We start from the raw sequence: 25,763 nt of genomic DNA on the forward strand, positions 1-25,763 counted from the left end.
TCATTATATAACGAGCGAGTTGCTGCCTACCCAGATCAAGGTCGTTTGCTGAAGCCCTGCCTACACCCAAGCGCGTTTCAGAGTGTGTGTAGGAGTATGTGCGATGCTCTGCATGCTTCTACGTGGGAGTGGACTTACACTATGTGCCTGGGTCTGTATGTAAGTGAGTGAAGACTACTGTCTCAGTGACAGTCTTCCTTGTTTTTGTGTGGGTTTTATGTATGTATGCGTCACTCACTGCCTCAGAAGCTGCCGTCCTTGTTTCCAGCTCAGCTGGCTGTTAGGGGGTTCTGGAAGAGCCTCATTCTCATTGCCATCATCTGAGGGGAAGAAACAAAATTAAACTCAAACACAAGCACACTATCACTTAGGTGTTGAACTTTGTATCACAAAGGCCATCTTTTCTATCAGCTTTCACTTCTTAACCCAAACACAATTCCAGGTATGAAACTGAAAAAAAAAAAAAAAAAAAAAGAAAAAAAAAACATTCCTTTGTTGGTGCCTTTCTCATTATTGGCATTGTTTGTCTCAGGTGTTGACACCAGGGGACAAAAATATCCATGTGGTGTGTTGTAGCAGAGCAACTGTTCAAGTCTACCTGAATCATAGCTCGGTGCTTTCATGTCTCCCTGCAGGAGTTCAGTCCCATACTTCAGCTTGTGGTATTTTGCCCTGAGGGGAAAAAAAAAAAAAAAAGGTTTTCATGCTTCTGTTGCCACAGTTACCTTTGTGTTACCTTGAATCTGGAGCTGACTGAATCTATAAATTGCTCACATAATGTGACATGCATTGCGCCTCAGTCTAACTCAGCTGGAAAGCAAGCTGTGCTCATTAGATAAGTCATTTTACAAAGCTATATACTAACAATGTCTGAAAATAATGGCACCTAAGCTTATATGCATCATTAAAGCCAAACTGTGGCTTTCTGCTGGTGGTTAATGGGATGACTAACCCTCAGACCCCCGCGGAGAAAGAAGAATACCAGAACAGCACACTGAACAGCTTGTCCACAAACCGTTAAGACTGAACACATCACCGCCAAGGTTTTGTGACAACCTTACAACTTTATATACATTTACAAACAAGGTACAAATATGCTTCAGATTCCAAGTCCACTGGTCTTTAGATTTACACATAGTCATTTGGCAGATACTTAGAGCAGCTTCGAACCTAGCTGAGCAGTTGAGGGGTGACAGTCTTGCTCAAGGGCCCAACTCACAACCTTCTGATCACCAGATCAGAACCTTAAACACCACAGCACCACTGCTTTTGGCCACCAATTCAGCAGATTGGATAATAAAATATACATCACAATGTCTGCCAGCTAATTAGGGGATAAAATATACCACCCTGCAGATTTAATCAGCATGCCTGGTAGGCTGAAGCAGCTTAACATGACTTGTGGAGAAAAATGGGCATTTACAGACTTTTCTCAGTACATAAAGAGAAATGGAAAATTCATGAACGTTTGTAACCTAATATGTAGGGAATAAAAATGACAGGGCATACTTTTGAAAAATGAAATACAAAAATAAGAAAATAATCCAAGACAGGCTGGTGTAATGATTTTGTTAATAATATATTTGATACGGATTAAATTTTTTTTAAGAATACATTTACTTCAATTAAATGTGAGATCTATGCAGTACTTACGCTTAGATTTGGAGTTTCTGCTTTCCAGAACTAGTTATGTAAGTTTTTATTTACTGCAGTTACGATCCGGCACACTCTACAGCGTTTTCTCTTTTGATAAAAACACAATGAGTAATGAAAACTCACTTAACTGAAGGAGCGTTTTCTGCGTGTCACCTCCCTACCAAAAATACTATCGTCTCATTTCCATGACAAATTGGCAACTAATAATCACAGCATACTTATCAGCGCTTTTCAGTCACGTGTGCTGACACATCATAGATGTGGTGAAAAAAGGCAGCTGACTTTGTTGTCATTTCTTAAGAAGTAAGCAAAAGTGATGGTGAAGAACACGATGAGAAAAAGTAAGGGAGTTGATGTTTGTGTTTCTGAAACTTGTTGGCCCATCGCTCACAAAATTCAACCCTGTACCCTATTTCTAAATGACACTAACGCTAATGCCAAAGATGAGACTCCCATCAGGAGGAGACTGCAAGGTGCATGACTGCAATGTGGAGGAATATGGATGATTTGGCAAGCTAAGAAAGCCTTTTTTCACTGATATCAGTATCATGTCATGTTACATTTATAAGCCCCAGTGTTCTCAGCAATGTGTGTGTGTGCACAAGTCTTAGGTACCCTATTTTTTTAGTACAAATTTTGTTATAGATTTTTATTTTATGACTTCTATAAAACTGCACACATTGTACCTGAGACTATATTTTTTTTTAAAGCAAAGGATCGTCACACCAAATATTGACTTTGTTTCATTTATTACTGTTTACTGCTCTTTATAATATTTTTTTAAATATTGTCATTATTAAATATTTTTTAAATATTGTCATTATTTCTGAAGGCATCTTTGCTCTACAGCATTTCTTTGCATGTGCCTAAGACTTTCGCTATATATAAGACTAATATATATATAGTGAAGATGAACGCAGCTGGAATATGAAGTAATCTTCCCTTATTTTTAACCACATGCTCTGGCTTGTGGTTGCATGCAGATGTGAACACCTGGGAGGTTGGAGTCTGGAGTCAGCACTTACACAAGATGATCCAGTCTGGGCTTCTTTACCACAGATTACAGCCTAGTGCCAAGGGAGTTTATGCACAACTTCTTAGGTTATACCCAAGTTAACTCATCATTATTTATGAAGCTCTTCATCACTGCGGTCAGATGTGTGGAGAGCGACAAAACACTAAGGCCTGTCCACATGTATATGGACATTTTTGAAAATGTAGGGTGTTTTTTTTTTTTTTTTGTGGCATTTTGGCCCCCCATCGTTTGGGTCACACCCTCTAAGGTAAAGAAATGGTAATACTCTGGTTTCATTTTTTTCATGTGAATGGAGAAACGTTTGTTTCTGAAAGCGCTGATGTCACAGCGTCACCCTGCGCATGACCGTTACAGTTTATCATGGCTGTCGATCAGATTGTTACTTTGTAGTCTGTAGCTCTTAATTCATAATGTGTTTGTCATTTAATTTTAATTTCTTTTATTACCTCACAGTTGTTTGGAGGCCACCCACTCAATACACATGCTCTTAATGTCATTCTTGAGCCATCTGACCTAATAGTTAATTTATGACATACTATCACTAGGCTGGCATGCTTATGTGAGCATTACGGGGGCAGTCGTGGCCTAATGGTTAGAGTCTTGGACTTGTAGGTGAACTTGAAGGTCGTGGGATCGAGTCTCAGGTCCGGCAGGGATTGTAGGTGGGGGGAGTGAATGACCAGAGCCCTCTTCCACCCTCAATACCACGACTGAGGTGAGAGCAAAAAAGGCTGCCCACTGCTCCGGGTGTGTTTTCACAGTGTGTGTGTGTTCGTGTTCACTACTGTGTGTGTGCACACTTGGATGGGTTAAATGCAGAGCACAAATTCCGAGTATGGGTCACCATTTTCATATTGTTTTTCATATTTTTACATGGACAGAGATATTTTCAAAAATGCTGTTCGTGTGGACGGTTTAAAAACTACATTTTCATACATCTGCATACATGTGGACGGGGCCTGAGACTGTGCAAAGTGGTGAGTTCCCAGATGTGGAACTGAGAAACACTGTATACAAAATAGGCCCATTTTAGCAAGAGCATGGAAAAGCAGTGTGTTTCCGTTTTCACGGCAGGCCCTGTTACACGAGCTTGGTTTCTGTGGTCAATGTTTTCCCCGTTTAAACTCTGAATGACTGGGAACATATATAATTTCAGCCTGACCTGGGAGAAAGAATGACTCATCTTCTCCTGAAAACAATGTGAGGAGAAAGATAAAATACAGAGGGTGAGTGAGTGAGAGAACTGATCCGCAGCAAATAAAAAGGAAAAAAAAACCCAAAACCCTCAAACAAAGCACAAAACAGCCAGTGAAAATACACCACATTCATAAAAGAAAAGAAGAAAGAGAAAGATGGTGCAATAAAAAAAGTATGCTGTTTTTCACAAGACAATAAGCTAGCATACTAGTATAAGGGAGCACTTTGGATTCCCAGGAAGTTACAACTCTGATGGATAGCGAGTGCTGGACCGAAACATTACAGCGTGCTGCATCTGCCGAATATGTGTACAATACACCAGCGCCAATACCACAGACACACACACACGTGTGCGCACACACACACAGCAAACTCTCAGCACACAACCTTCATGCAGCCTATCCTTGCGGATTCAATCCAGCAATGCAAGTGTTCACAGACTTGCCTGCAGACTTTATGTACATCTGGAGAATTAAACGCGACAACCACAAGATGGCACATCAGAATCAAAACATTCTAGTCGAACTGTACATTGTGTAGTGATTTTATTCACAGACTGCAGAGCTCGGTTAAAATCTTCTGCCGTCGTCTTGATTGTTGTAATGAGCTGTGTCTCAAATCTATGACCTTACATTCAAAAGTATTTACTAATCTCGAAAATCCAGAAGACTGGTATGCAAAACAGATATTTTGGCAGGTTTGAAGACTATGTGAGAGAATTTTAAAATTCTTTCAGGAAAACCTAAAAGCTTGCTTAGTCGGTTGCAGTCACAGTATCACATGGTGCTATACTGTTCCCACTATTCACGTTGGTATTACACCACACGGACACCAAATGGCCACAGGAGATGTGCCGCAACCATGTTGCGTACAATCAAACAGCTCAAAGCAAGTAATTATGAAGTCTGAGTGTTTTAACCAACTGAAAATGAAACTTAAGGCACATATTCAGGCAATAGTTAATTTTGCTCTATTGAAAATGCAATTGTATTGTGGAAGCACTTCACTGTATTGCACTGAATATGAATTTTGTGTATCATTACAGCTCTACATTTTACATTTGCTTAGTTGGCTGATTTATAAAAGAGACAGGATACAACTGAGACAGGATGCAACTATACCTGCAGAGGGTTAAGGGTCCTGCTCAAGGACCCAACAGTGGCAGCTTGGTAGAGTTGGGATTTGAACTCACAATCATCTGATCAGTAGCCAAAAACCCTAACCAGTGACCAAAAAGCCCTTTAGTTACAGGACTGTCAGGATGACTTACAGCAGCTCTAGAGCAGTATTATATTAGATTATAATATCACAGTGCCAACGATCTTTTTCATTTAAAAAAAAAAAAAAAAAAAAAAAAAAAGTTACTCACTGAATAATTAACAAATTATTCAGTCTACATATAAACGTAGCTAATGGGGTTGTGAGTGTGTGCTGGGTTCAGACCTTTCCTGCTTCAGAGCATACTCCAGCATCTTGATCCTCCTCACCAAATCCTTCTTCAGGTTCTCCTGGCCTTTCCGCTCACCCTGTAGGAAGGCAATCTGAGCCTGAAAATGCACACAGACACATAACTGTTAGCACTTGAACCAGGTGCAGGCAACTACTTCCAAAAGGATATGGTTTTGATTTTGCATTTGCAAATAAAAAGGACAGATTTCTATAAGAACGCAAAAGTGCAAGAACTGGTCCAAACGTGAACAAATGGTTTTTCTAGCAATTTGAGAAATTAGAACAGACAAAGCGATGACACTGGAAGTGGCTCTGTGTTTAGGATCTTGTGATGTCCCCATTTGTAAGTAACATTGATCTGGACTCTGCTCTGGGTTATCACTGAACCCTATTCGCTCCATATGCTGGGATATTTTTGGAAATATCTTTTTATGCCTTCTCCCTCCCACAGCATGACTTCTACCTCCTATTAAACTCCCTCAACCTGAGACCAAACACCTACACTATATTGCCAAAGGTTTGTGGACACCTGAACATCATACCTATATGCGGTTCTTCCCCAAACTAGTGCAGAAAGTGGGAAGCACAGAACTGTCTGGAATGTCTCTGTATGCTGGAGCATTACAATTTCCCTTCACTGGAACTAAGAGACCCAAACATGTTCCAGCATAACAATGCCCCAGTGCTCAAAGTGAGCTCCATGAAGACATGATTTGCCAAGGTTGGAGTGGAAGAACTCGAGTGGCCTGCACAGAGTCCTGACCTTGGGATGAACTGGAACACAGACTGCACCTCAGGCCTCCTCACCCAACATCAGTGCCTGAACTCACTAATGCTCTTGTGGCTGAATGAGCACAATTCCCCACAGCCATGCTCCAAAATCTAACTTTCCCAGAAGAGTGGAAGTAGTTATTATAACAGCAAAGGGAGGACTAAATCTGGAATACTATGTTCAACAAGCACATATGCGTGTGATGGTCAAGTGTCTACAAACCTTTTAGGGTACTAGTTCCTCCATCTTCTTATTGTTCTACAATTCTGTTTCCTGTATTTTCAAATAACAAAAATCGAGAAACGTTCTTTTAAAAACTATGGCTTTATTGTAACATGTTTCGGGATGTACCAATTTAACCAAATCAGCAATAGTGCTGCTGTCCACACCCGCAAGGTCGACTAGTTCCAGTTGGTGCTCAACAAAACCATACACCTGGAACCTTTAGTACAGAGCCGGTGGCTGATGGAAAAAGTTTTGGGATTGGAAAAAGACCTCAAGAGAAATACTCCATAAATGAGCACTCTGCTATCCTGAATTACACGCTACACAAGCTTAACTTAATGAGCTGTTGGAATGAGCTAAAGGCCAATTTCCATGCCTTCGTTCCTTTTTATTCCTTTATGTGGCTTTCTGGGCCCTACTTCTTTTCTTATTTCCAACTTTCAGTTTTAGAGCAAATCTTTCATCAAAGATTTCTACAGAAAATAAATCATGTAGGCATGTAAACATGACTTTCCTGCACACTCTGCTGAGGGAGAAATAATGTTTACTATACCACAGTGCTGTTGAATCCTCCATTCTGATTGGTCAGAAGGTGTTGATTCATATCAAGTGTGTATTAATGCACTTGTTCTAATACATTATATACAAAACAAATAAATTACAGAGACTAGTGGACACTCACATAACTTAAGTTTAAATAATAGTCCAAAAAATAGTTTAAATAAAAATTTCAAGATATATTATATTTATTATTTTGTTTGTTATTTATGGAAGGAGTCTCCAGTGTCAGTGCTTTGTAACAAAGTGCTGCTCCTTTATGTTTTGCAGCACGGACAGAGGGCTGTGGGCTCCAGGTTCTCCGTTTTTTAAATTAAAGAGGAAAAAAAGAAACAGGTCATCAAAGAACCTTACTAGATTACCACACGTTATACAGCTGTTATAATGTAGGTGATAGGGACTAACTCATTTTATTGACATTCCACACCATTAAATGTATGTAAAACTTCCATGTGTTGTTTTTTTTTCTAAATGTAAATGAGTAATCATCTGCAAATTTCAGTTGTATAAGCAAAATAAAACACTTTTGCTGACACACTGATTTTGTGACACACCGAAATTGTGAATTCTGAGACGCTGGGGTGCATCACACCATCCCTCTGCTGATTATAGGAAAATACTATCATTACAGGGATTCAGCCTAAGTGTGTTGGAGGTACAAATATTTTTGTGGATAGTTAGCCAACTGACCAATAGATCAATCAATATTCAAAAGCATGTTAAGACTACATATGTATTTAGTTAAAATTTGAAACAAGGGAAATGACTGAAATAACCATATACTGTTACTGCACGTCTGTTCTGGTGTTTAAATGTAAAGCTGTTAATACAAAAGAACTAGCTCATTCTTCTTGTGTCTCTCAAACAGTGAACAAATAAGATGTATACAAAAAAATAACAATAATAGATGGACAATCACTACCCAAACCTTTGAGCGAGAATCTGTTTTACTCTGTACTTAAAACTTTTCCCTGAAGTGACTACCTGATGTGAATCATTACCTTGTTGTTACGCAGAGAGAAGGTTATTATAGAGAGAAAACTTATTATAGTTTAATGCTTACAATTACTTTCTTAGGGGAAATGTGGAAATATAATGGCTCTTATATTGATGACAGCATCTGCATTGTGTATAATGAAACTGCAGTAAGTCAAATGCTGTCTAAACTTAGCATGGTTCATTGCTAAGAAGGAAGGGGAAGAAGAGCGGATACTGTACATATATGGCTGGGTGAGTTAGCTAAATAGTTGGTTAGCTTCCTTGTTTGGCAAATGAATGCATTAAACAGCTGAGTATTCATAAGCTTAGGATACGACATGCAGCTCGTATTGATCTCTGGTTTTAAACATCTGATTTGGCTGGTTGAAGACTCGCATCATGGAACAATGCCACTTCTAATAATGGAAAGTTGAAATAAAAAGTGTGCTCCAGATCCTGTAGTTGCTAGTGCAACCGTCTCTTTTCACTGCAGCAATCTCAGTGTTTTGCTGTGCATCGTCTTTTGGAAACCAATACACTTTAATATCTGAAAGCAAGTTTGTTCCTGACTTAAGTGAACATCCAGCAACTTAACAACGTGATCCTAATGTTAATTTGGACATCCTGTCATTAAATCAACCTACCAGTCTCAAAAAAAGAGGCACACAGAGTATGGTTCTGTTTTGAATGACCAGGTTCTACAAACAGCAATGTATTTATGAATATTTACACTGTGTATATGTTCCAATATTTTTGGGTAGGTTCCAATACATCTAGATGTAAATATTAGGAAATAAATTAAAGCTGAAATTCTATCATCTCATTCTATCATATCATCTTGCATTCATCTTTTGATCTCAAACATGAATTTCTTCAGTGTACAGCAAAAACAAAAGAATTGGCTTTGCCGTTCCAATACTTTCGAAGGGGACTGTATATACTTATATTTGACAGCATGCAATATTGAGAAATCATCACGCACTGAAGGGGAGGAGGAGCGGAGGATTAATAAAGGATTGTTATTCGCAGGCAACTCCAATATGATCCTCTTACACTGTAAAAGTTGATAACGTGCCGGTGAATAAATGGCACAATAAATGGAGTGCAAAATTATAAGAAACTCAAGCAATCCATTTATTCATTCATGCATGTGGTTTTCCTCAGTCAGACTTTATTTCAATCCATATATTTTATATTACATTACTTTCAATGCCCTATATGTGCACTGTTTCTCAGCTACTCCTTTCACTATAAGACTGGAAGAGTTGCCACGAGACCCAGTAGACAGTGAGTTAAAATCCTATTCAAATGGCTGAGGTGTTAATGAGTAACTCTGCTTTACCATACTAAACTATACTATTGGATGAGTATATGCATATATTCTCATCGGGAACATCTGTACACCTGTTTATTCATGTAATTTTGCAATCAGCCAATCATATCGCAGCAGTGCAACATGCAAACTCATGCAGATACAGGTCAAGAGCTTCGGTTAACATTTACATCAAACATCAGAATCAGGGGAAAAATGTCAATTTGACCATAGTATGATGTCTTGGCTCCAGACAAGAGCGTTTGAGTACTTCAGGCACAACAGTCTTTAGAGTTTACGCAGAATAGTGCGAAAAACAAAAAACCTCCAATGAGCAGCAGTTCTACTTGTGGTGGTGTTGAGAGAGGTCGGAGAAGAATGGCCAGACAGAAAGCTTACAGGAAGGCTACATTAACTCAAATAACGACTTTCTGCAATCCTGGTGATGAGAAAAGCATCCCAAAAAGCTCAAAAGCAGAAGGCAACACATCAGGTTCCACTCCTGTCTACTAAGAACAAGAATCTGAGGCTACTGTGGTCACAGGGTCAGCCAAACTGCACAGCTGAAGACTTTTTAAAAGACCAGGCAAAGTTTTGCCAGGAGATCAGCGGTTTGTGAAATACTTAATCGAGGCCGTCTGGCACCGTCAACCATATCACGATCAAGGTCAAAATCACAGAGATCACATTTTAGCCCACTCTGATGTTTCATGTGTACAGCTGTACAGGTATTTCTATTAAAGAGGCTGCTGAGTATATAACATTCCCATAAAAATGTCTTTGTCCCTCTGGCTTTCTTCCAGTTTAGTTATAATGTGTTACACCTGATGAATGAGATTCAAACACTGATCTTCCTCTACTTTGCTGATATGATATACTCACAGCACTGAAGGCGAATAAGACTCACCCCATTAGGGTTGCACAATTAATGTGTTTTAATCATGATCATAATTTTTTCTTACTTAATTAAATATAATCAGCTGCAAGATTGATGAGCTTAGCCAAATTTAGCTAATGTCGGTTTCAATTCACTCCTGTGGATTAAATTATGAGCTCCCAATTCAAATGTTATAATCGTCTATTTGGCGGTGTATTTATTTATTTATAATCTAATTTTGTTCATACCTTTAATTTTAATAATAGTATTAATGCGGCAAAAGACTTATCTTCATACACAGATTAATATATGTGAAAGAATACAGGCTTATATGTACAAAATAACTGTTTTATTATTTGAAGTGTGGGGGATCATGGTGGCTTGGTGGTTAGCACTGTTGCCCTGCACCTCCGGGGTTGGGGGTTGGAATCCCGCCTCCACCCTGTGTGCGTAGCATTTGTATGTTCTCCCCGTGCTTTGCGGGGTTTCCTCCGGGTATTCCGGGTTCCTACCCCAGTCCAAAGACGTGCTGTTGCATTCCCAAATTGCCCGTCGTGTGTGAATGTGTGTGCGATTGTGCCCTGCACCCCGCTGGCACCCCGACCAGTATTATTTTTGATGTTAGATGAGGCCTAGTCTCACAAGCCTTCTGTTAAGCTTCATCACTAAACACAGCCAAGAACCACCTACTTCACAGAAGGTGACTGACATGGCAGACGACCAACTGCAGACATTTGGAACCCTTTCAGCACACATGTGAGGCTAATCGGTTTGCTCACCACTATCTGCATCAATCAAAACTCAAACTTTTAAAAACAGGATGACAAACTTTTTTCAGTCCAGTGACTATGGCCCTGTTCACACCTTGCATTAACATGCGTCCTGGGTGAAACTGTCTCGATGCGTCCCGGACAGCAGAGAAGGACTTGCCCAATCGACTGCTTCATTGTCCTAGCTGGAAAATACATAATCATTACAAGACTGTTCCAATAAATCATGCTACTTGGTAGAGTTCTCCACCACTAGGCTAATGGATGAAGGTGATGCTATAACAGCAGAGACGAAAGCAGCTGCTTTTCGTTGCTTCTTTTGTTATCTCATTTCTCGTGCATTTATAGGTTTCGGTAGCAGACCACATGATTGAAATGCTTGAAACAGCCCATACAAGTACATGAAACTAGATCTGCAGGACATTTCTGCCTGAAAACAAATGTGGCAGAAGACTGACACAATAAATGTCTGTGACACCCTTCCCCAAGCAAAAAATGATGACAAGTGGCCACTGGAGATGCATTCAGAACGGCAGATGTAAACAGCTATACGTTTCAGCTGTCCACTTGTCAATGGATCAGTCAAGATGGATGATAACTACAAGATGTGAACAGGGCCACAGTATTCAAAAATATGTTTTTTTCCACTGAAAAATGGTGCACGGAATTTCATACACACTGAAACGCCAAAATTACAACCTACAGGATTCTGAAGCTTGTGGCCAGAAAAGTGTACAAATGATATAAGACGCTCATGTGAGGAGCATCTGAAACTGAGCCTAAATGAAGCCCACAGCACCAAGGTAGGAGTCCAAAACCAGCTAGAGCTGTAAAACCTGATGTAAACCTGAAGATCGCTGCTTTACCTTGACTGGAATGTGGACTGCGATGCAAATAACATGAGTGATTCTAGCGTCCCTGGTTAATCCCAAGTAACCTGAATCCCAAGTGAGAAAAGATGTCTGAACCCAAGAAAAGATGATGTGAAAAGTCAGGTCATGTTGAATTATAGACAGCCATCTCAAGCTGTAATATGAATGCCCAGACACACACAGAGTGAATAATGAAATCAGGAGGCATTTAAATGGGAACCTCCAGGATGGAGGCAGTGTGGCCTAGATGCAGAGGAAACTGGGTAACCCAAATGATGAATATCCACTGGAGTTCTCACTTTAATGCCTCTGTGCTGCTCTATAAAAGGAAGGGTGTGTGTAAAGAGGCACAAAAAACTATTTTCATCTGAAGAACTTAACATAATTCCTACTGCAACACAGAAAGATACTGCATATATGCATATATACTTTTACAAAATAAAAAAATATTACAGCATCCAGATGATTAGTTTATTTCTGGGGTTATTGCTGTACTCTCCAGGCTATAAGTTGCATAGCAGTATAATACACACCATCATAAAGTCTATTTCAAGGGGGAAAAAAATCAATTAAATACTGTATGCAGCACCTGCTCAAGGTTGGAAAGCATATCTATAGCTGCTTTCACAAGGATGTGCCAGAAAAAACATTGACATGTTGCTGGCTTGTCATAGACATGTTTGTGGGAGAAGGTTGATGGTTTTCCTACATGACTGGGAAACTCATTTAAAAATACATGCTTGTAAACAAGGTCATACTTTTTTTTTTAATCTGTTTAGAGTTACATTTAAAATTTCTCCTCACAAAAATGTAACCATGTCAATGATTTTTCTTTATTAAATAACATTTTTAAAAGTAAGCAAACAACTATGCGGCTAGATATTTTTTCTATATTCTTCTAAAAAAAGAGCTCTAGCCAGAACAGAGCAGCTCGGCTTTGCCTCTTTTCCTTAAGAGAAGAAAATTTAAAAAAAATATAAATAAATAAAATAAATAAATAAAAAAAAACTCATGAGGTATAAGCAGCATCAGAAGATGGATGGGTTCAGCTGGAGAGAAATGGGAAGGATGGGAAGGCAGCTGAAGGTTCTCCTTTAATGTTTGTTTTGTGAAATAAGCAGATGACTTCAGGGCAACACAAAAAATGCTTTCCCTGTACGGATTACGTTTTACTATGTGTGTTATTCTGCCGACAGGCTGAATGTCTGGTCAGCGGGGAGAAAGCAGTACACCAGTGGATGTTAACATGTCACCGCATCACACACACAGACACACACACACACACACACACACAGACACACACAGACACACACAGACACACACAGACACACACAGACACACACACAGACACACAGACACACACAGACACACACAGACACACACAGACACACACAGAGACACACACACAAGAAGTGCAAATAATGCAGTGGACACATTCAAATTCCCCAAAGTTCCCTCTGAGGAAATTACCCGCTAAATCATTTGCATCTCCGCTGGTGAGCTGAGATGAGTTTAGATGACCTCAATAATACTGCTGCTCAATGTTCTGTCTGTCTGTCTGTCTCTGCCTGGCTGTCTTTCTCTCTCTTTCTGTTTGTGTCGCTGTTTCTCACTGTCTGCCTTCCTCTCTGCTTCTGCCTGTCTCTCTTTCTGTTTCTCTCTCTATTGTCTCTGTCTGACTTATTTTGTTTTTCTCTATATCTTTCTGTCTGTCTCTACCTGTCTGTATTTCCTCCTGTCTCTCACTCTCTGCCTTTCTATCCCTCACTGCCTGCCTGTCTGTCTCTGTCTCTCTCTCTCTCTCTGCTTGCCTGTCTGTCTCACTCTGTCGATCTAGTTGCCTGTCTCTCTGTCTGTCTCTCTGATAGTCTTTCTTCCTGTCTGTCTGTGTACCTGTCTCTGTTTGCATCTCTCTCTCTCTCTCTCTCTCTCTCTCTCTCTCTCTCTGTGTCTCTCTGTGTCTCCCTCTGTCCTCTGCCTCTCTCTGCCTCTCTCTCTCAGTGCACCGAATCTGGGATTCAGGAATCTGGGAGCTCTGGTTTAAATTCCTCTTGAAGTCTCTCTCAATGTTCCCGAGAGAAAACGAGCTCATTTACTATCTATTGCATAATAAAAGCAAAAGCTGATAAAAATCCCACAGGAAATGCAGCAGAAGAATCTACTGGAATAACACACATGTTCACAATAGATCCCTTTAAATAGCTATTTGATCACAGACTCGCACTAATAGCTGGAGGAGGAGGAGGACCAGCATACAGATTAGAGAATACCTTCACTTTCAACAGGCAGAGGAATCGAGAAAGTGAAAAAGATAGAGACAGATGAGAAAGAGAAAAAGAGAAAACACGGGTGAATTCAGAAACAGGAATAGCACAGTGACGTAGTCCAAACCCACGCGCTTCCCATGAGAATATCTCTGACAGGCTTGCCTTAGAGGGGAAGGCTTAAAGCAGACACAGACACACCATCGTTTCTGAGACAGGAGCAGAGGCACTACCAGAGACGAGGCAAAACCACAAGGAAGAAATTCCCTCACTGATTATAGTACTGCTGCTCAGACAGAACTATCAGGTTCATGCCAGTGGCATTTGATATCTGAAGACTGAACTTTCATTTTGTTAATTCTGACCAATCCTGAGCTCAGGTTACTGTCTGTGTGGGTCTCCTCTGTGTTCTTGGGTTTTCTGCTTGTGCTTAGGTTTCCTTCCACCTTCCAAAAACCATGTCAGAAGCTACACTGGAGACTATCCATTGCCTGTAATTGTAAATTAGTGTATGAATGATGTGAAGCCCCATCTAGATGGTATTTCTGCCTCACAAACAGTGTTCCTGGGACAGCATCCTGATCAAGTGCAACCCTGACCAGGATAAAGTGTTTAGATGAATAAATGAACATACTGACAGCAGAGCTTTTAGTTCGAACACATTTACTTTGTTTACTCACACAGGGCTGCACATGTATGTCTGCTGTAAGGAAATGTAAATAGGTTGATTTTGAGGCTCCCGAATGCGGGAAGGGTATAGCCGGGAGATTGAATGAGTTTGAATCCAGACCTTGCCACAGCCATCCATGGCCGGGAGCCAAAGGAGAAATATTGGCCATGTTCTCTGTGTTGGAGGGACGGAATACACTCTGTCCCCTGTCAGTCACAGCCAATCGGTGAATTAATGAGCTCATGTATGTGGAAGAAGGTGGATAGCTGAGTGTGTTACGCTGCCCTGTGATGCAGCATGAGCAGCAGTTTGAAAAGATACGGTTGGCTGGTTGGCTTCACGTGTCTCGAAGGAAGTACATATTAGCTTTCACTCTCCCTGGTTGGTAGCAGTCGTATGTTAATGGGGGAAAAAGTCCTGCTGCTTTTGCCAGTATTAAAAAACTGAAATTTGCATCCGTATGCAGAGGTTTCTTTCAGCTCCCTTCTATTTTGGTACAGCTCATGATCATTTCTGTTCTAAGAACACATTTCAATAAGTAAAACTCCTGTGTGCTTTTACATCTTTAAGTCTGGCCTTCAGGAGCGATGTTTGAGGTGAAGCTCACTACTAATTATACAGTCTAAAACAGAAGTATGTCAAGAACCAAACCAGTTCCTCTAGATGACAGCAAACCGACAGGAATGTTGTTTCTTCCACCACACCCTCACCTCCGGAGGACCAATAAGACTTAACGATAGTGCTTCACATATTTGTAATGTGGCTGTCCCACAAGTAGGGGGAGTGCATACTAATACAATATAAACACCCAGAATGGAAAAATAAATAGAAGGCAACAGCTTATCTCTGACTGTGACAAAGCACTGACACTGGAGACTCCTTCTATAAATGTGAAATAAACATCTCCTCACAGAAAATGTTACCATATCAATGATTACACATTTTTCTTTGTAAAATAAGAGCACTTTTCTATTTATTATTAGGATTAGATTATGTGGAGCATTCGCCATTACAAGCCCCTGTGGTAGCTGTTACTACAGAAACGATAAACACGCACATTAATATAATCCTGTAATTCGCCTTGCAGTTGAAACTACTTAGCACACCTTCTGACCAATCAGATTTGAGAATTCAACAGCGATGTGATATTATGTAACAATTATATTTTCTACAATTGTGGTAATGTTAATTGTAGGAATGTTTTTAACAACAAGGTTCTTTACTGCAGTGTAAAATAAAGCAGATCCACCAGCCTGAGAGGTCCAGACCAACGAAAATCCAGCAATGAGTAAAATGTAAATAAGTTAAAAGCGGGGGAGGCAAACGAAAGACGTTGTACTTTGGGTTCATGTCAAAATCCAAACACACTCCTGCTATTGAGAGTGCGTTTGATGAAATCCACAGCACATCTGCCCCATATGTGTGGGTAATTTCTCCTCTTAATGAGCCCCTTCAGCTGAAACAGTTTGCAGTTAAATACTAAAATGCAGTTGTTTGTTCCAGCAGGTGCTTATTTACGTGCATGCGTCACATCCACATGCCATCTAACGTCTCAGACTCGTCAATAAACGGTCAGTGCGGCGTGTGAGGTTTCTGTGTAAGTGTTTAGAGAGACCTGATGAGGCGAGGTGTGGACACACAGCGCTACACTGTGTGGAAAGGGAAAAGGGACTTGTTCCAAAAGCAACACGGCACAGGGAGGGCGTTGATCGACTACAGACATGATGTGGTTGTGTGTGAGTAAGGTGGAGAGCAGAAATGAGCCATACTTAGAGGGGCTTGAAGTTACCTCACAGGCTGGCAGTTGTTTTGCTATTTTGAACAGAAACCCTGATTTGATGCAACTAATCTTGAGGTTCTTGGAGTTTTAGGGCAATGTAGGCTTTTGGAAAAGGTAAAATGAACTAAAAAAATTTAAAAGATAAAGTAAAATAAATAAATAAACTGAAAATGTTGACCACCATCTAATAAGACAGTAACTGAATAATGTTTTTTTTTTTTATCTATTTTGTGGAGTGTTAAAAAACACAAAGTGGCAACATTACAAATTAAATCTTAGATTAAATTAGAGCTTTAAAGATTTTGATTTTAGTTTATTTACCCCTATTTCTTGGTTTCTTGTGTTGGGTGAAACTATATGCACCCAATCTAATGGGATTAATGGCTTTAATAACATAATACTTACAACCATGGCTACAGGTTTACACAGTATAATAGTTAGCTAGATGTTAACATGCTAGCAACTTTGGTTACTGGTTTAAACAATAAAATAAATAGCCTAATGTTATCTAATGCTGGGTTTTAATTACATTATATAATACTTAGCCAAAAAAATAGTTTGTTTGTTAGCAAACTCAGCTAGTTATTAATGCAAAATAGCTACTGCTGGAGAGGAAACATTTGCTAAGCTAAATAATTAGCTGGCAGGTGTTGTGTTTAGACAGCCGGTTAGCTTAGGTAATACTGCTAAATAATAATAATAAGCTAATTCTGTTTCACACACATTTCAGGGTTTTTTGAGTTTGGTCCAGAAACCAGTACTCTGTAAACAAAGCTATTTTGCTAACATTTGTTGACATTTAGCTACATTTCTTATGCTCCAAGTGTTGTTATTTTCAACTCTTCTTCAGGAATAAATTTAGTTAAAGGTGAATTGTCACTTTACTACATAGGCTATAACATAATGGTACTGTAGGAACTTGCCATTTCGGACTCAACTAATGAAAGAATGTTTCAATAATCATCTGTGATGAAATAACATTCTGGCCCTGAGGTTGGAGTGATTCCTCAGCCCTTAAAGGAATTATTCAATAAACTTTAGCACAGCTAAAGTTTAAAAAAAATAAAAAGTCTACCAATGTGGATTCCAAAGGGAAATAGCACAGTGAAGTTGACGAAAGTGACAAGGGTGACGTCACTGTTACTGTCAGTGTCAATTACCAAGTGTGTTCTTTTCACATCTGATGAAAACATGTGCATGTAAAGTGAATGTGAACAAAGCAGTTTTTCACGCAAAACGACTTTTATCCTCCTAATGAGTTATTTCATAATTCTGTGTTGGGAACGCAGCACAGCAACACAACAGCATGGTACTCAAAACAAAAACAAGAACACAATGATAATTTGTCAAATGAGACTTCTGTAACTAATTCAAAGCAGTCCAGAAAAGAGACAGAAAATAGAATCCCATCCACCCTAAAGCATTTCAGTAAATTTCGCTTAATAGCCTGAAAAGCAACAGGCTTTTTTTTCCCTGCAGTTTTTACTGAAAGCAAACTAGAAACCCAAGACACTCCTTTAGAAGAATGGGAAAATAATGATTGTCGGATTAGCAGGAACATACTACTAAGTAACTTGCTAAACCCAAACTTGAATGAAAACACAACGTTACTAGGATATGGTGACAGCAAAACAAACGCAAAGGTCACACCTGATTGGTTCAATCTGTCAGCCAAATGTTTTTAAAAAGCTTATTCCTGAATTTCCGTTCATTTCGTCATGATCTCTGTTGTCACTGGCCATTGATCAGATCCATTGAGATTTGTTCCAGTGGATCAGTATGCTACTACTGTACCTGCTACTACAACCAGAGAATGAAACTCTATCAGAAGAAAGACATTAGAGTCTGGGGTGGTAATGGGTGGTATAACGATAGAAACAAAAACACTTATAGATCTGCCAAAGGTACAGTACGGTTTCTATGGCAATTGAGCAAAACTCCACAGGAAACCGGGGCGTCAATACCACTGCACATGCGGCCGTGGGGTAGCACAGATTCCGGTCATATCCTTCTCAATATTCTGTACCAACTATGACTCCGACTGGCCCAAAATATCTTCCCCGACAGTTAGAAGCTAGAAGGTGACTGCAGACTGTGCTAGAAATTTTGATGCATATCCTGACACAGATGGACATCCTGAATGTGCTATGAGATTTATTTTTAAAATCATCGAACTATTGCCCATTGAAAATATATACACATACAACATACAGTCATTTTCTTAACATTATAATATCATGATACTATCAAAAGTAATGAATAAAACATGATGGGGCATGATGTTATAGGAAAATAATCAATGATGGGGTGTGTGATGCTGACGATGTGAAGCACAATTATTGTTACCACCCTGAAGTTGATTATTTTCCTATGAAAGCACATTCCTAAGTGTTGTAAATCCAGCAATTTGCCAATGAATACATTTGTTATTTATTAATGAATGAAATGTTGTAATTTTTTATCCATTTATAGTTGATGCTATGGAATGTCCACAAAGTTAATTCCTATTATCGCTTTTGTAATAGCAGCGAAACAGCTGTTCCTTCACCAGGTTTCTTTTGTCTTGCTCTTGAACGTAAGACAAAAAAAAAAAAAAAAAAAAAAAAAAACACAGCTTCCTCAAAGGAAGTCCTGAAAGTCTTTCCCATTTTGAAAAACTGGATAAACATTATAAAACGCTGACACTGGATACTCCTTCCATAAACAAATGTCTCCTAGGAGTAAACTTCACCACATCAATGATGATATGAATTACAGCCGGAACTACAGTCAGACCTGCTATTACGAAAATTAATTAACACCTTCTAACCAATCAGATTTGAGAATCCAACTTATCTGTGGTATAAACCATTATAAAAGTGTGTTACTGTGATCTGGAGAAACCGCATTTCATAGTCTGAACGATTCAGCAACCAGGGTTTTGGAGAACCACCAGGAGTCATTATAAAATAGTTAGAACTTCTTACGAAGATGCCAATCTCTCTCAGGTGGAACAGCGGACCAACAGTGTGCTGCAAAACCATCCAAGCAGAAGCACACCTCCTGCAATTAACATGCACGAAAACACAACCGGGCCAAGTCCCTGTCAGTACACACATATATTTGAAACAGGTGTAAAGTAGATTAGTCTCACAAAATGACCTGTGTGCTTCCTCAGAAGAGCTGAGGAGCAGATTACTACGTAAAGGCTTCCACAGAAACCCTGTATATAGCTAGAGAGTCCAGTGAGTATAGTTTTCAGCACATCCAGTTGGGAACAGTGTCTGAATTACACCCTCAAGCACCCATTATCTCCACTTTAGGACACTTTAGTGTGGAGTTTACAGACACCATAGAGACAGCAGACCTCCATGCCATCCAATCACTGTCTACATCTCGCCCAAACTTTATTCTTAAAGGACCAGGATGTATTCACTCAGAATAGGTATGTGCTGATATTAAACATTACACCACAGTGCTGGTAAATTCCCAAACCTGACGTGATGATTAATTTCTGTAGCAGCAGGTCTAACAGCTCTAGCTGTAAGGCAAATCACGGTTGTATATTAATGCACTCGTTCTAATACGTTATCATTTCTACAGTAACTCAAAAGGATGTATGAGACACACTCCACCTATGTCTAACAATAGATGGATTTTTAAAAAAGGGTTGTTATTTAAGAATGAAAAACAATTGTTGCCATGGGTAAGCTTTCTGTAAGGAAATGTTTACTGAACATTTATTGATGGATACTCTACATCCACATTCTGAGATAAAGCTTTTCCTAACTTTTCTGCTGAAAGAAAAGTCTTCAGGACTGTGAACTTTGCCCTTTGTTTCTCAGTCATGTGAATGTAACAACTTGCTATAATGTAAGTAATAAGTAACTTGTTTCGCAGAATGTAACTATAAACTAATAAAAAGTATGACATGTTCTTTAATTAACAAAAAAAATTAACAGTTGACAGCTGAATGCTTTTTAACAGTTGAATGCTTTGCTCTGGTATGCTCTTGAATGCTTTGGAATATGCTCTTATTGGAAAATAATCAGCTGCAGGGTGGGAACTGTAAATCAAGCTGGAAATGTGGAGCTTGATGTTAAAAGGAAAATAAATTGCAACCTGACTGTTAGTCACGTATTATATTTATCTAGTCTGGGACTGCTCAAAACTGACATGTAAAAATATATCTCATTTGGACAGAAAATCAAGATTTGTGCCACTTCAACCATATAAGGTAAATACATCCATTAGGGGTGTATTGATACATGCAAAATGTGACAATGTGGAAATGTGTGATTCAGATCAGCGAAATCAGCATTTTATTAATTATGCATGTAATGCAGTTGCACTGTTTGAACACCAGAGGTCCCAATCTGCACAACCCATAGAGTTAAATGCTTCGCACAACACGAAGTTGCAACTTGTAATTCCCTGCCTACATCCGGTAAAAGCCACCAAGAATGCCCCTTAACTTGAAATTTCAATTTGTGAACGTGGGACAGTCCTCTCAACAACCAGTTCCTGGTTACAGAGCGATGTCAAATCAACATGGCTGCTCATACTTTGAACAGTGTAAAGTGGCCCTTCTCTACTTTTAAATTAGTTTTTTCCCCCCTTTGCATATAGAACATGCCAAGGTGGGAGATAATGTTATTACAACTTGCAAATTACCACTTACAAGCTACCATGAATGCAGTAAAAATATACAGAGAGCATGCTGATCATGTGATTGTGTTCTTTCATGGAGAGCCTGTGAGATCATCTGCTCTCGTGAAGTCTGATAGCCCGATAGCTCTGGATTGCAATGACCAACATGGATATGTTGTATTGCTGTACAAGACCACATTACAATGGTTATAAGGAGCTCTCCATTACCTTCAAACAACCCCAAAGAAAGTGGAAATCTGGCATTTTAGCCAACCTTGGAGCTCTATTTCTGCTACAGTGCTCATTATGTTATATTTTTCCTGGGTCAGACACTTTATACAAAAATTTATGATTTTTTTTTTTTAAGATATGGTGAAACTGTAGCACATTTAATTTACAATATTAAACTTCTGTTCCTAGCAATTTCATATTTATCTTGTTTTATACAGACAAAAAGGCATATTTTGAATTTTTTATGAACAGAAAAAAAAAGGAGTCTCTTAATTTTTCTTCATTCAAATCTTGTTCAAAATATTCTGATAATCAAATCGAATTGTAACCAGAGTGTATCGTTACACATTCAGGCTGATGTATTATCCGATACTGAGCTAGGGTTTAAGGCTAATTTTGGTCAGACAGAAATACTCAGTATTGGGTAGCTGCATCTACATAGGCAATCTAGAAATCTAGGACAAGCAGACTCTGAGGTGGTGAAGCAACCCAAGGCCACTTAAGACAATGAGATCAGTTTTGGAATTCTATAACCTCACTGACGCCACTTCAAAAACAAACAAAAACAAAAAAAAAACTGCTACTAAAACAAAATCAGACCCAGTAGGCTGACTTGTGAACAACTCCCTGTTTGATAATCAAGGCATTTCTACAGGCTGCACACTCTACAAGATGCCTGCTAATGGCTTATATCATATATGCACAGGATCTTCAGTTAATAGCTTGTACAAAGTACTGCCAAGAACCCCTAAACTGGTTGTTTGGATTCGGCTACAGGCTCTGTGGAAGTGGATGCTCAGGGGTCTGATGCTTTAGTGCGTAGGAGGCCTCCCAATGTGTCATCTTTTTGAATATGCAGCAAAAAATTAGAATCCGGAGGATACGCTTCTGCCTGACGATTCATTTTGCAATTCAGATCAACATTTTGACCGCTACATTTTGATTCAATCACACCTTTGATGACTGCCCACATGAGAGACATCGAGAATTGACTGTTGATGCGGGACTGCCAAACACTCAAAATGTTATTTCAAATATGCAGTTATTTCCAAATATGGATTTTATAGACAGGGTTCAAAAAAGCCTTAAATGATTCTTCAGCAAGAGCTCAGCCTCCTCAGAGGAACTGGGCATATTTCAGTCTAGTTCACTTTCAATTTGAACTAAAGAAGCACATCACAGAAGGATATCCCTGGTCTACTGTCATCTGTACAACCACGGCTGTTTTCTTGAGATGTTTTTACAACAGTCATCTGACCTCCTGTCCTTTGGCCTAAGCTGAGACTGAGCTTGTCTGAAAGAAACAAAAGTAAAACCACAAACAGCCAAACAACTCGACTCTGAATTGTCTCGACTCTTTCTGCGGAAAATTAACGACAGATCCTAAGGGTTTGTGTGCGTCTCCGATCCAGATGACACAATAAACATCTTGATATGTGATCAACTTTGATATGGATAAAAGATACATTTATAGTGGATAAATCATATAATATTAATTTGAAGCAATGTGCTTTAGAGCTGTTTTTACTGTGATGCATTTTGATGTGATACAATTTATTACAATGTAAAAAAACAAACAAAAAAAACAACAAAAAACAGTATTTTGAATCTCATATTGCTTCCTATTCACTATATATGCTCACTACATAGCGCATAACATAATGAGAAAAATAACAAACAATGACCGAATAGGGGACCAACTACATTAATGTGCTGTGCTTCATTAAGCAGATTTGTTTTCATTTATACTGATAATCCACACTGAGTACACATCATGAAGCATATTACATTGGATTATATTTACATTATGTAGCGAAGCATATTACAGTGGATTATATTTACATTACATAGCAAAGCATATTACATTGGATTATATTCACATTACGTAGCGAAGCATATTACATTGGATTATATTTACATTACGTAGCGAAGCATATTACAGTGGATTATATTTACATTATGTAGCGAAGCATATTACATTGGATTATATTCACATTATGTAGCGAAGCATATTACAGTGGATTATATTTACATTATGTAGCGAAGCATATTACATTGGATTATATTTACATTATGTAGCAAAGCATATTACATTGGATTATATTTACATTACGTAGCGAAGCATATTACAGTGGATTATATTTACATTATGTAGTGAAACATATTACAGTGGATTATATTTACATTATGTAGTGAAACATATTACAGTGGATTATTTTTATATTACGTAGCGAAGCATATTACAGTGAATTATATTTATATTACGTAGCGAAGCATATTACAGTGAATTATATTTATATTACGTAGTGACGTATATTACAGTGGATTATATTTACATTCTGTAGCGAAGCATATTACATTGGATTATATTTACATTATGTAGAGAAGCATATTACAGTGGATTATATTTACATTACGTAGCGAAGCATATTACAGTGGATTATATTTACATTCTGTAGCGAAGCACATTACAGTGGATTATATTTACATTCTGTAGTGAAATATATTACAGTGGATTATTTTTATATTACGTAGCGAAGCATATTACAGTGAATTATATTTATATTAAGTAGTGACGTATATTACAGTGGATTATATTATTGGGGGGATGGGTTTTGAGCTACTGTTTTTTGGTGGCTGTTGCTACCGCTTTTCTGGTGGTTACAGTAAAACCCCAAATATACACACACTCCAGATTCTACCTGCAGTTTTTGACTATTTTCGGCCAAAACAGTGACATCCTAAATAAACACAGCTGACTGATGTTAACTGTATAGTCTACACACATACACTGACAGATTTATATCACCTTAGTGAACACAAAACATTTTCCATTTAACTCGACAGAAAGCAAGGGCACTGCATTAACACATCTTTCCAGCGGGAAAGTCAAAAGGAGACGAGAGATTACTAATGTGAGATGGGGAAGGACACGGGGCTTCCAGGGTGGCAGTTAAACACCTGCGCAACTGTCAATCATTGTAAATTCACATGCTGATTAGCATTTTATTGGGGACAAAACTCTGCCATTTTATAGTGTGTGTGTGTGTGTGTGTGTGTGTGCGAGTGATAACCCATAGCAGCGTACTCAGATGTTAAAATGTCGAGTTCCTATGAAATGCATATTAATGCAATAAATGACATGCATTTATTCTCCTTTTTCCAGGCAGCAAGAACAGGTAACTGTAAGAGAGTTCTGAGAATCAACGACATCTTGGAAGAAACACACACACACACACACACACACTTGCCTGTCTGTTATAGAGATCATCACACAACATGGCTCCTCTCCCAGCAGGAGAGGTGTGCTTTTAAAAACTCTTAGATCTGACCAAACAGGTGCTGCTTCTCTTCTGCAGCACACACACGCACGCGCACACACACACACACACACACACACACACAGTCTTTATTTTCCATCTCCAGTAAGACTGAAAGGTTCTCACAGCAGAGCACAGTATTCCAACTCACTTTTCCACCACAACACTTCACAAATAGCTTATGACAGTAAGAATGCTAATAGTGGATTTGGAGATCTAAGTGGTGAAAAGCTGGAGATCAAAGGAAATGCCCAGAAAGTCAGTCCTCCTGGGAAGCTAGCTAGAACAGGACCACAGAATCAGATGCTATTTTAAACTGAGTCAAAGCAATATTGATCCAGTGAATTCGTTTCCATGTACTAATCTGATGGCTACAGTGAAAGCTAAGGAGCAAGTCAATTAAATGAGTGATCATTTACAAAAGATGGGAAATGTTCTTTACAGTTCCCGCAGGGTCCATTTCAGAGTTTGTTTGATGATTTAGATCAGTGGCTCTCACGACTGATTTTCAATAAATTAAGTTGTTTAAATAACAGCTTTACCCTAGTCAGAGTTGTGGTGGATCTGAAGCCTACCCTGGGAACACTTTATATGAGGCAGAAATATATGCACCATGAACACACATTCATGTTTTTGGGAGGTGAGATGAAACCAGAGAACCCAGAGGAACCCTACATGTCAAACTCAATACAGACAGTAAGCCGAGCTCAGGATCAAACCGGAGAGCCTGAAGCTGTGAGGCAGCAAAGCTACCCACTGTGACACCTGCTGTCACCTGTCATTAAAGTTTAATCCAACTCAAATGTTACTTGTTTTGCTGCTTACTTCTCAAAGCTCAAGCACTGGGCCAAACCACTGTTAGAGATAAGTAGGAATAACACAACACTCTGTGCTGTTATATTAAATAAATGCATGCGGGCGAAGCGATGCCACTACGCCCACCCACAAAGTGCATTATTTTCATAAAAAAAGCACGGTATGGAGTGTGTTATTCCACGTATACCACAGCGATTTGCCTACAATTACAACGTTTAATTTACTGATGAATGACATTGCGCATTGTAAAGGTTCAGGGTTAGATTTAATGTTGTGGAACGTCCGAGAGACAAGTTAGTTCCTGTTCTCACCTATATTATATGACTGCGATAAACAGTTATTCCTTCACCT

General features: G+C 39.0%; 1 protein-coding gene across 2 annotated transcripts in view; it reads right to left on the bottom strand.

Annotated features, from left to right (window-relative positions):
* The window catches only part of strn (striatin, calmodulin binding protein), a 59,750-nt gene that overhangs the window by 25,377 nt on the left and 8,610 nt on the right, over positions 1–25,763 (bottom strand). For both annotated transcript variants that reach the window (XM_034308645.2, XM_026930513.3), the window contains exons 2-4: positions 5,333–5,436; positions 599–672; positions 239–320 (exon numbers count right to left, since the gene is read on the bottom strand). In XM_034308645.2, the coding sequence (XP_034164536.1) occupies positions 239–320; positions 599–672; positions 5,333–5,436 (260 nt within the window). The remainder of the gene's footprint in view (positions 1–238; positions 321–598; positions 673–5,332; positions 5,437–25,763) is intronic.

The sequence above is a fragment of the Pangasianodon hypophthalmus genome, chromosome 11, assembly GCF_027358585.1.
Source record: "Pangasianodon hypophthalmus isolate fPanHyp1 chromosome 11, fPanHyp1.pri, whole genome shotgun sequence".
Lineage (NCBI taxonomy): Eukaryota > Metazoa > Chordata > Actinopteri > Siluriformes > Pangasiidae > Pangasianodon > Pangasianodon hypophthalmus.